The 11,016-nt window shown below is 36.4% G+C and overlaps 1 protein-coding gene across 4 annotated transcripts; it reads right to left on the bottom strand.

Moving 5' to 3' along the window:
* Positions 1–1,986: 1,986 nt before the first annotated feature.
* On the bottom strand, positions 1,987–10,331 carry LOC133675816 (coiled-coil domain-containing protein SCD2). 4 transcript variants are annotated; one of them, XM_062097310.1, is made up of 18 exons: positions 9,728–10,331; positions 9,180–9,352; positions 8,859–8,931; positions 8,699–8,740; positions 8,551–8,613; positions 7,393–7,442; positions 7,286–7,313; positions 6,921–6,995; positions 6,726–6,836; positions 6,589–6,649; positions 5,823–5,936; positions 5,602–5,720; positions 5,106–5,175; positions 4,703–4,744; positions 4,582–4,622; positions 3,553–3,679; positions 2,762–2,944; positions 1,987–2,447 (listed from the first exon to the last, which is right to left on the bottom strand). In XM_062097310.1, exons 1-17 carry the CDS (start codon positions 10,097–10,099, stop codon positions 2,808–2,810), a joined length of 1,698 nt encoding a protein of 565 aa, XP_061953294.1. In that variant the 5' UTR covers positions 10,100–10,331; the 3' UTR covers positions 1,987–2,447; positions 2,762–2,807. The 4 variants fall into 4 exon arrangements, with proteins under 4 accessions (XP_061953294.1, XP_061953293.1, XP_061953292.1 ...); XM_062097309.1 differs by having other exon boundaries at positions 1,987–2,407; XM_062097308.1 differs by lacking the exon at positions 1,987–2,447 and having other exon boundaries at positions 2,546–2,944.
* Positions 10,332–11,016: the final 685 nt, after the last annotated feature.

Genomic DNA, 11,016 nt, shown 5'->3' with positions numbered 1-11,016 from the left:
GAATAGTATGGCAGTATTTTCAAGGCATTGGCAGGACTTATCAGCCTTAACAGTTTCTTTTTTGTTTTTCCAGAAAATGGCTCGATCGATCTACTTTTCTTGAGCTACAAGTACAATACTAAATCTAGTTCTCTAGTGTTGAGAAGACATAGGAGATGTTCACATGCATGATCCTGTTTTGGTATTTCAAAAATTGAAACATTCCCCGTAAGTAAAAGCATCTTGGTGGTAGCACTTCATCAAACCAGAACCACTGGTTGTTTCAAAGTCCTGCATTTTCTTAGATTATATAATCTCAATGTCTAAAAACTCATGGATCTCAATGATGAGAGTGATTTGTGAAGATGGGAACTGGTCCTTTAACATGATGTTTCTTCCAAAAAGTTCAGTTAGCACAAGCATACACTCCCCAGTCCCCAGTCCCCAGTCCCCAGTCTTTGCTTTCTCCTACTGCTATTTTCACATGTTCTTTTTGTACTTGTACACGATTAGGACTTTATATTAATGAGGTCTCCATCCTTTTTGTTTTTTTAGGGGAAAAAAAGTTTTCTTCTTAGATACAAAGGTTGGTCGACTCCAAACACACCACATGTTCATCATCATAGCTCCAAAACATGTCATTATAGCTTCTAATGGGTCCTCACTCTCTTAATTATATCAATAAATGAGTTTAGCCTATGGTCTAAAATTCACCACCACACCAGTACTGTTATGTGTCGCATATCATGGCTATAGAGAAGGGTAATCGATGCTAGTCATGGAGTGCCTACAATAATGGGCAAAAGACCAATGCTTTATGCAACTTGTGTACCAATCGCAACTACACAAACAAGATAACCTAGGGAAGATGAGACTGGCTGGCATTGAGAAATCTCGGACACAAATACTATGATGCCTGGAGTTTGGACCACTCTTAGGAAAAGCTATAGAGCGTGGGGCACTACTGGAGATAAGAAGGGAAGGAAACTCGTTTTGGAGACAAACAAACAGAAACATGACAAAATCCCATCCCTTGTATGATGGCTGGCATTGCTATGTTGCTGTCCAGTTTGAAAGAAATGGACCCAAGTTAATGAGATTTTAACCAGAGCATCATCATTTCTATCGGTGATTTATAGGAATTTTTCTTCATCATCCCCACCCCAAATGTGTTTGTTTAAGACGCAATTTCAAGAGAAAATCCTACCACAGTAATCGACACCAACAATGAGAGGTTGGCTAAAACAGAGTTGGAAAGTGTGAGTGCGGAGAGTGGTTACGTTGACCCTCAAAGCTCTTGCAATGAAAGCAGCGAAGGTTCACCTTTTCCCTTTCTTTCTTTGCTTCCTCTTTTCACTGAGCTCCTTTCCGTGTTAATTTACTGTGACGCAGCGCCGAAAAGCTCATCAACTTCCTTCTTTTTTCTTCTTTTTTTAAAGTCTTCTGCCCATTAATTTATAGGAGTGTAAGGTAAGTTTCGATTCTGCCCTTGTCTTATTAAATGAATACTACTTGCCCTATATTAAGAGTTTAAGACAATTTTAGGTTTTTTAAAAACATTAGCTCATGCATTATCTTCCTCATAAAACTTGGATAATATTGATATTATAGCGGATCAAAAAATCTATAAAACAGATATTATGAGTCAGTTAACGAGTTCAGATTTTTAAGACTCAATCAACCCAACCCATATAGCCTATACTCTTTTTATCTTTATATTTGATAATTTATAAATTAAGTTTTTGTTTTTATTTATGTTTCAACTCCAAAGTTTTTGTTATTAAATTTGTTATTAAAATTTTTAACATAACAAAAATAAAAACTTGTCTTTTATTTAAAGAGAGAAAGAAAATAACTAGAATTTAATAATGATGCAAGATAAATATCATTATAGCTACAGTCCATGCTGTAAATCCATCTTCAAATATTAACCCATGAAAATAAACCAACTCATGAATATTTGTAATATTCACGAAAAACTTAGCTAAACTTTGAGTCTCAAAAAAATTAAATAAATCAGATTTACAATTTGTAAAAGTATTAAAAATTAAATTAGATACAATTACAAACCATACCTGACCAACTATATATATTTTTATGAACACCCCTCGACAATATATACAAAAGGTCTTGTGGCAACGTGGGAGCCATTAGGCCCGTTATAGACCTTGGGCTGACAAAGTAGAAAAAGAAAAGAAACTGTAAAGGTCACCACAAACAATTTTGATGCCAAATCATATTTTAATCGGCAGGAAACTTGCTGATTTTTTAGGACCAGCACCTTGTTTCATCTTGGGCCAAAATAAAATTGGCAGAATAAATGAAAGAACCCGCCCGGTAAAATACAAGCCTCCTCTCTATTACACTCGCAAAGTTGCTGCTCAGCGGGGACCCACAGGCAAGATCCATGCCTTTGTAGAGGGAAACCCTGCAGGTAAAGGCCTCATGAAATTTGAAGATGATACATTCTGAAAATTTTCAAACGAATTAGATGAACAGGGAAAAAAATTAATTACCGTATATTGAACAATTTATTGAATTAATATTTCCATGTTGATGCGCAAAGTGACATTAAACAACGGTTTTTGCCTTTTTCATATGAATGGCATAAATACAAAATTTAAGTTGTAAAGGAATCCCTAATTTCACACACTTGACTCATCTACACAAATTCTGTTGTGTAAGAGTTTGAAGGGGATTTGCAGCGATAATTGAATGTGGAGAAGAAAAATATATACAATAATGAAAATTGCATGTATTAAAATTGACACCAACAACTTACAAGAGAAAATGGAAGGAAAGAATGTGGCTATTTAAACTGGCAACCGTTATGAAGAGAGCTCTGAATCTGTGCGTTTATGGTTAGCAACTGGGGCAAAAGAAGACTGGTCAATTTCTCTCCGAGATGCTTCCCATAGCTGTTGCTCTATGCTCAACTTCCTTAGCTCCACTACGCCTCGCTCAACTGCCACAAGGACACCATGTGAAAACATCATTGAAGCAAAATGTTGATAAGATTGCACTACCCAGTCTTCCAACATAAGATATATATATATATATATATATATATATAACATAATTTAACAATTTTTTTATTTCACAGCATTTTAAAATTTCATAACAACCATTAACACAAGGATTTCCAAGTCATTCAGGATGGTGGAGGGACTTAATGACTGACTATTTGAATAATAGGTAAGCTGGCCCAATCAAATATTGGATCTGAAATACCTACAAGTTATCAACTCAAGCAATATTGGATCTGAAATACCCACAAGTTACCAACTCAAGCAACCACGTGCACAATGTAAAGCATTTTTATTTTAAATATTCTCCATCAATAGTCCTATTGTAAATGAGATTGAAGCAAAAAGAAATGAAAAACATTCAAATGGACCTAGATAACAAGTTGTCATCAATGGACCAAAAGGACTTTTTTTAAATAGGTTTTTGCAAATGATACCTTGGACCATAAATAACTAAATAAAGCATAAAGGAAAAGAAAGAGGCACATAATTAGTGCCTGTTTACTAGAATTTTTGCTATATTTTGTTGTAAGAGAATTTAAATTACCATCCACAGCATCATGTGAAGTTGGTGCCTGCTCACTACGACTAATCCAAAACTGAAGCCGGTCTTCTGCAATATCCTCTTCCACACCATGAACTAAGGCTCTTCTCCAATAATAAGTTAGCCAAGCCTGCACATAAAAATTGAAGCATTCTTTAATCAACATGCAAATAAATTCTGGTACTAACCAAATGTCACAATAAGCAGATAACTAGAAGCTAGCCATGCTCATTATGAACCACATATTTGCAAACTCGATCATTTCAAATGCTATGAGCACATAATATTAAAAAAGTTCAGAATGAACAAACAAACAAGGCAGCCTTCCATGAAATGAAAACATGAGAAAAAGACAGACTTAAGAGAATTTAGGTAAATGGTTTTGATGGTTATCAAATTCAAGTGTGCCCAAGACCATAATTTATTAGCTCACCCCATGCATGGAAGAGCAAATAGAAAGTTAAAATGTAGAGAAACATGTCTAGAAAGGCCTAATCCCAAAGGGTAATATTGAGTGTCCAAATAGGTTGTGGAAAGTTTGGTATGGCCTTGTCGAAGAAAATGACCTGAGAGCATAACATTGTTTTGTAGGTATTGTTGTTGTTATCCAACATATAAAACCGGTCAGTGGTGGTTATAGAGTAAATCATATTTATTTAGAATTCTTTTAGGCTTAGGTTAAACTTTCAAGTTTGGATGCTTTAACAGTTGGAAGACCATAAATACATTGATGGATTGTGGTCTAGGATTCCACTCTAGCCTGAAATAATTTATCCGAACTAATAAAAGTATAATACAGACCTCATGCATGCGGACCTACAATGGCGTTGCAATACTAAACTAGATGTAGAAGATGAGATCATGAAAAGGTACAGTATACGGGAGAAGGAAGATCTTTCCTCTCTATGCACATGATGACAGAAGAAAATAAATAATGGCTTTGTATTGTAACAAAGACCTGTAGCATGACTAAAATTGTAAAAATGAAATACAGCAACGACAAATAAAAGGACAAATAAGACAGCAGCTGACCTCTTTGAAAAGAACATCGTCTGCCTCTGCTTCACTTAATTCTGCAGTGAAAACAAGGAGGGGCTTGTAAATTTTATTTCACGAAACATAACTTATTTGACAGATGAGTTACACCACTTACCAATGGCCTCAGTCAACTTGGGATCACCTGGTGGTCTCGAATCTGGAAACCAAGAAAAAGAGAGAGGAGAGATAAATGCCAGGATATCATTTTTTTTTTTATAAGAATTGCTTCAAAAGGTAACATACATTAACAAACATGAGTCCAAAAATTAGATCTAGGATGGATAAAATTTTTCAGCAAACTCAGAGCAACTTTTATTGGATACTGGATCTTTGTATTCCAAATCAAAAGACTTTCATAACACTCGTCACAAAGACTAAAAAAAATGCTAGAAAAATTCATACCACACAAAGGAAATGCACTATATTGAAATGCCATACACATGCCATTAGCAGAGAAATTCAACCAACGCAATTGATTAGTACAGAAACTAATCTGCAGAAGACACAGGAAAATATACCTGAGAAGGTTTGTCGAACCGTACTTGGTCGTCTGTGTTGAGCCAGAGCAAGTACAACTGCATCCTCAACCTTAAAACAGGGTGAGGTGGGACATTAACAGAATAAAAAAAAATTAATTCAATAAATTGCACATTATTTCAAAAGTACTAGAGGTAAAAGATATCATTACAAGCAATTCTTAAAATTCATGTCAACTGATGAAAAATGCAAGCAAAAAATATGCACATAAAAGAAAATGAAGCTAAAATAACTGACAATAAGGTTCAAGAATTATTCAATGAGCAAATTTGGTACGTGAACGCTATTTCAAAAGTGCATGACAGTAAAAAAAATCACCAAAAACAATTCTTGAAATTCATGTCAAATGAAGAAACAAACACATCGTAAACTACAAAATATATAGTTTTACAAAATGCAATTGACAAACAAGTACATCAAAGAAAATAAAACTAAACTGACAATGAGGTTAAAGAATAGTTTGTTTGTAAAAAATACCTTTAAAGAAGCTAATTCCCGCAATCCCATTTCAACTGAAAGCATACTCTCAATATTTCCTTCTCCAGTAAGATCACTCAAATCACGAGCTATTTTACTCCTATCTGAATCACGACCACCTGTTCCATTTATACAACATAATAGATTATAGGACTAATGAATGGCAAGTAATGAAAATATTAAACAAAGAGAACTGCAAATAAGCTAATAAGCAAACTAACCTCTATCTGACTCCTCCTTAGCCTTTTGTCCAGCAGAAATGACAACTTCAAATGGAAGAGGAGCTAGAGCAGACCAATGCTCTTGCTTAGACACTGCTACATCTGCACAAATCCCTGAAGGAATAGATCAAACAGAAGAAAAGGCAGTTCAGCAGTAACCAAAGGACTCGGTTCAAAGCTTGGGCATGTGTATGAAACAATAATGTTAATGTTTTTGCTCTTAGCCAAGCCTGAAGAATGAAGAGATGGATGGTGCCCGGGATAGAAAACGTAACCATCAAGTGACTAACAGGTCTGTCATGGTACAAGATCACAGATGAACACCAAATAGACCCAAAATAACAATAATGTACATATTAGGAGTGTTTAAAGTATCTGATCCATCTACATCATCTGACCCAACCTGACCTACCTATGATTATTGAAAGGTTATCCAACCTGTCTCATCCAACCCATTCAGGTTTTGTATGGATTATAATGTTGGAGAAAATCGAGAAGTCAGCTTGTATACAAAATATGGCCAAACCCAACCCGACAGATGCACACCCCTAGTACATACCAAAGATGTGGGCAATAGAGTGATGACAACCACAATCCACTAACAAAGAAAGGTTTAAGAAAGGTCTTGTATGATTGCTATCCAGTGTTAAACTAACTAGCTTAATGCAACACCATCTGGATATGCCCCTACAAACAAATACATGTAATTCAAAGCATGCAACCATTTTGCGTTTTAAGCAGGAAAAGATTATATCAAGTTGATTACCATGTTGTACAGCTAAACCCCAGTAACGCGCAAGCCAACATCTCTTCAAGACAACCTCCTCCTAAATGATATGTGCAGCAAACAGTTAACGTCTATAAGGCTAAATATAAACGTCAACCTCAATTTAATGTACACACCATCTCTTCCTGAGTCAAAATCATTCTTTGTGTCATCGTGCGAAGAGATTTCGTTTCAGATTCAGCTTCTTGGAGCTGTTCAGCAGCTGCTGCAGCCTCATCTTTCAAGTTCTGGTTTGAAAAACAGGGTTATGCTTTACAACTCAAGGTAACTGATGACAACAAACAACAAATAGCAGAATTATCATACCCTACCTCAAGTTCTGTACGAAGAGTTGCAATTTCTGCATCTCTCCCATCTGTCGATTGTTTGGCAGCTTTAAGAGCAGCCTGCAACAAGAAATTTCTCAGTAATAAAACAGAAACTGTGGAAAGAAAAAGATTCAGCAGCCCTCAAAAAAAGACAAGAAAAGCAGGAGAGCACTTCAATAAAAGTGGTAGGTTTAATTGATACTGTTAGCCCAATCCCAAAAAAAAGATCAAAACAGGTATTCAAAAAAGGCTCAATGGACCAGCGACAGGTTTACATTCCTGAAGAACATGGGAAATCAAAAATCGAGTAAAACTACTCCACTGTCAAAATCATATCTGCTCCACTGGCATGTAGTACCCAAACTCACCTCTCTTTGACGCAATGCAGCTTCCTTCCTAAAGATTGAAAGGGGAAAAAAAATCAGAAACAGGAAATTAAATGAACCGCAGAACAGACAAAACCAACCAGGCTTACCGGCTCAACAGTTTAGCTTCTAAGGATACACCTTCACCAAGAGCAGCAACCTATTAATAGAGAATCAGAAAGGGAATGATCTCCGAATCATTGGCAAAAACACAACCAAGCACGAAAATTTAGGGTGCTTTCAACCACCAAACTGGTTTAAGCTATAATCCCAACCAAATTTGAGCATTTGCAGCAACCCAAGTGAATCAAGTGGTGAACTACAAATATGCTGAGGCATGTTAAACAGTGTCACATGAATATTGAATTTGAGAACAAATGAAGAATAACCTTCACACGAATTTATGGCAAATAACCTAGAGTGGCCAGACATGAGAAGGCAATTGGATCAAAAAACATAGCCATATAAATGACTACATAAAGAGTTGTATACAAGCATGTAACTGGATATTGTTAGATAAAAACCATGCAGATCTTAAAGCACTCAATTACATGCTCAGAAAAAAAAAAAGCAGTATACACTGTTTCACAATTGTTACGCGATTAACAGAAGTTTCGGACATGAGGAAAAAGGAAATACAGTCAAATAATCAAAGTCATGCAGTACATATGAGATTTTGAATGTTAGATATGTTTCCTAAAAGCTGCACAGCCCTCGTTCCACAGATAAGCCCTATCCACATGTCATCTGAAATAAAATATCCATGCTTCATAGAAACTTCCTGAAACATATTCTAGACTTCTTAATTGGAACGAGTACCAGCAATGAAATAGTAGTATATTATCTTGTGAGCTACTGAACAGAAAGAGCACAGCTCAGCTTGCTTGCTTTCCTAGCACACACACCAATTAGATAGTAGACACAGTCCCCTAGGAACTCATCAAACTGAACTAGTAGAGTGAGACCTTCACTCAATATGGCTTTTTTCAGTGCTCTTCTCTAGGTGTGCTTCAAAACATCCCCTTGTACTGTAGAGCCATTTCTTTTTTTCTTCTTTTTTCCCTTTTCCCATCAAAGGGTACTGTCTTTTTCTCCAGTCAACCAAGCATATAAACAATTTTGTAAACTGGTCCAGAAAAAGACAAAAGCAAGAACATATGCTTGACACTGATAAGAGACTAAGACTGCTTTGCAACTTAAATCAAAGTCAACATACTGAACAAGAGATTACAAATAAAAAAGCAAAAGGCTAAAATGATAAAACTTGCCTGTTTCTCGAGCTCCCTAGCTCTAGCCTCTGCCTCCTCGCGTTTTTCTTCAGCACTCCGAAGCTGCATTGAAAACTCAGGTATAAATGTTAAAACATCAAAAGACAACGGCATAAAAAAATTTAATTTTTGGGGGGTGATTGCAGACCTTGTCATGTATAACTTCATTTTCTTCTTGTAGCATATCAAGCTGCAAAATTTAACTCATTTTAGCTTCAAAACAACTTGGTTCAAACTATTCTATAGCTTCGTTCAAAAAATAAAAGACTTTGTATGTCTATTATCAACTATTGGTCAGAATGACATACTTCATCACGAAGTGCTGATGCTTCACGCTGATCTCCTGCATCAGTCTTAAGCTGTCCCATATCTGATGTGAACCTGCAGTAATTGGCAGCAATGATATTCGAGTAATCAGATGCAAAGCATTAATTCAGTGCAAACAAATAGAAGTCCACACTCAAGTTGCCAATTGATAAATGGATGAACTTACACACCCATAAGCTCTTCATTAAGCAGATCCATAGTCTTCACACAAAATATTAAAAGCTAAGCCTATAGCTTACAGGTGCCAAAAAGCAAGAAAAAGAAAACGAAAAATTACGTTAAGAGCCAATAAGTTCACTGACCTCTTATTATCTCTACTCCTACTGGATGGAGGATCGATGGGAGGTATAGAAATGGGAGTTCTTAGTGACTGTTTGCTAGGTGGCACTACTGTCACTGTACGAACTGACATTGATGACCTTCCAGCTGATGTAGACCGAGCTGAAGGCACATTCTCCATAAAGTTCCGACCTAGCTAATTAAAGTTACCAATCTCCAATTAGACTAAATCATTCAAACCCTAACACACATGCGTGCGCGTATAAATACATATATAACCTAAAAAACCAAAAATGATCTCCAAACTCAACTCTAACAGAATTGAAATCTGATAATTGAAATTAAAAATGAGCGTAATTGACACTTAATTATCCATATAAAAGCATTAAATATCGAAATTGCCACTACAAGCAGAGATCTGTATATCAATATAGCAACTACAACTAGCACTAGTTCTCATAAACACTTTCAATCAAGAAAATCAAATTCAAATCGAATTATTCTTTTAAATTTTGAAATTCTTTTAAATTTTGAAAACGCATCTTGCAAGCCATTAAGCACTCGAAATTACCGCAGGAGACGGAGATCTATAAGGTCTTATAACCGAAACACCATTATTACTCCCTCTATGGTTTACACTACTAAACCCCGACGAAGCAGAAACCGGATTCGGTGGAGCAGGGAATCGGAACCCTAGATCGTCCTCGTCTTCGTCGTCATCCGCCGTCTGCGATGACGCCATCACCTGAGCTAGCCGCTGTGCAGCGGCCTTAGCGGCAACGTTTTGTGTGCGCTTGATTGTTGACATGCTTGAACCTAGCCGTGAGTTCGGGTGTGCCGGTGACATCCGCGCCGGCGATGACGATCCCGTACTGCTTGAACCACGAGAATCGCTGCTCCACTGCCGTGCATACACCGGACTTTCAGTCCTCCTCCGATCCATTTGCGTGCAAGGAATCTCTTTTTGTATTCGTATGTTTATAGGTGTAAGTATTTTTTTGTGTCTGTTTGAGAAGCGAGGATTTTGAGAGAGCTGGATTTTTTGTCGAGGAAATCGAGGGGGGGAGAGAGTGCTAGAGGAGGAGGAGGAGGCGGCGGTTGCATGATTTCGGAGCTGAGTCCATTAGTTGTTGCTTGAAAATGAAAACGAAATAATTGTGTTTTCATTTTAATGAAACAACAAATCAGTACCTTAAGTATCAAAATATTTCAATTGGAGTATCCAAAATTCAAATTTAAGAAAATCCTATATATATATGTGTGTGTGTATTTTAATAAATTGTTTTTTATTATGCATAATGATAAGTAGAAACTAGAGGTGTTTGAGGGGTAATTTTACTTCAATTGAAACTATAGTAATCTATTTGAAACTACATATTAACTGAGAAAATTGTAGTTTTATCAAATGAGGCTAAAACGACGTGCCGTTTGAACTTTGAAGGGGGTTGTCGCTGTTGCGAGTTTCGTGGGAGACGATTTGTTGTGGATTGTGAGTGGAAAATGGGGGGATCCAATATAATTGATGGATCTTGAAGCGATAAGCGCGGGGGTGACTTGTCCGATATTTTTACTCTCTCCTCGTATATCGGTGATCTGTCAGTGGGTTTCGGACAGAGTATGTTTTGGCGGCGGAGTAGATTTTTCTTTATTCGGTCAAGTTTTTCTTTATTCGGTCAACTTTGTCTCTGTTTTTTTTTAAATCAGAAACGGAAAGGTGCTCGCTATGTATTTAAATCAGTGTAGTGTCTCTATTTTTACACCGTGCATTCGCATCTTGTTTTTCTTTCCTTTTTTGATCTTTCATTTTTTAATTGGTTAATAAATTTTATTTTCTATTTTATTCTTTACACATGCATTTGG

Source organism: Populus nigra, chromosome 16, assembly GCF_951802175.1.
Source record: "Populus nigra chromosome 16, ddPopNigr1.1, whole genome shotgun sequence".
Lineage (NCBI taxonomy): Eukaryota > Viridiplantae > Streptophyta > Magnoliopsida > Malpighiales > Salicaceae > Populus > Populus nigra.
Note: the sequence above shows the minus strand (reverse complement) of the source record. Positions and strands in the feature narration are given on the sequence as shown.

Bases quoted from the DNA above. Each gene is read 5' to 3' on its own strand.
- LOC133675816 (XM_062097310.1), bottom strand. From the start codon at position 10,099: ATGGATCGGAGGAGGACTGAAAGTCCGGTGTATGCACGGCAGTGGAGC. The intron at 8,932-9,179 runs GTCAGTGAACTT...CAATTACTGCAG, and splicing joins AGGAGTAGAGATAATAAGAG to GTTCACATCAGATATGGGAC. The intron at 2,945-3,552 runs GTAATTTAAATT...TCCTTGTGGCAG, and splicing joins TTCACATGATGCTGTGGATG to TTGAGCGAGGCGTAGTGGAG.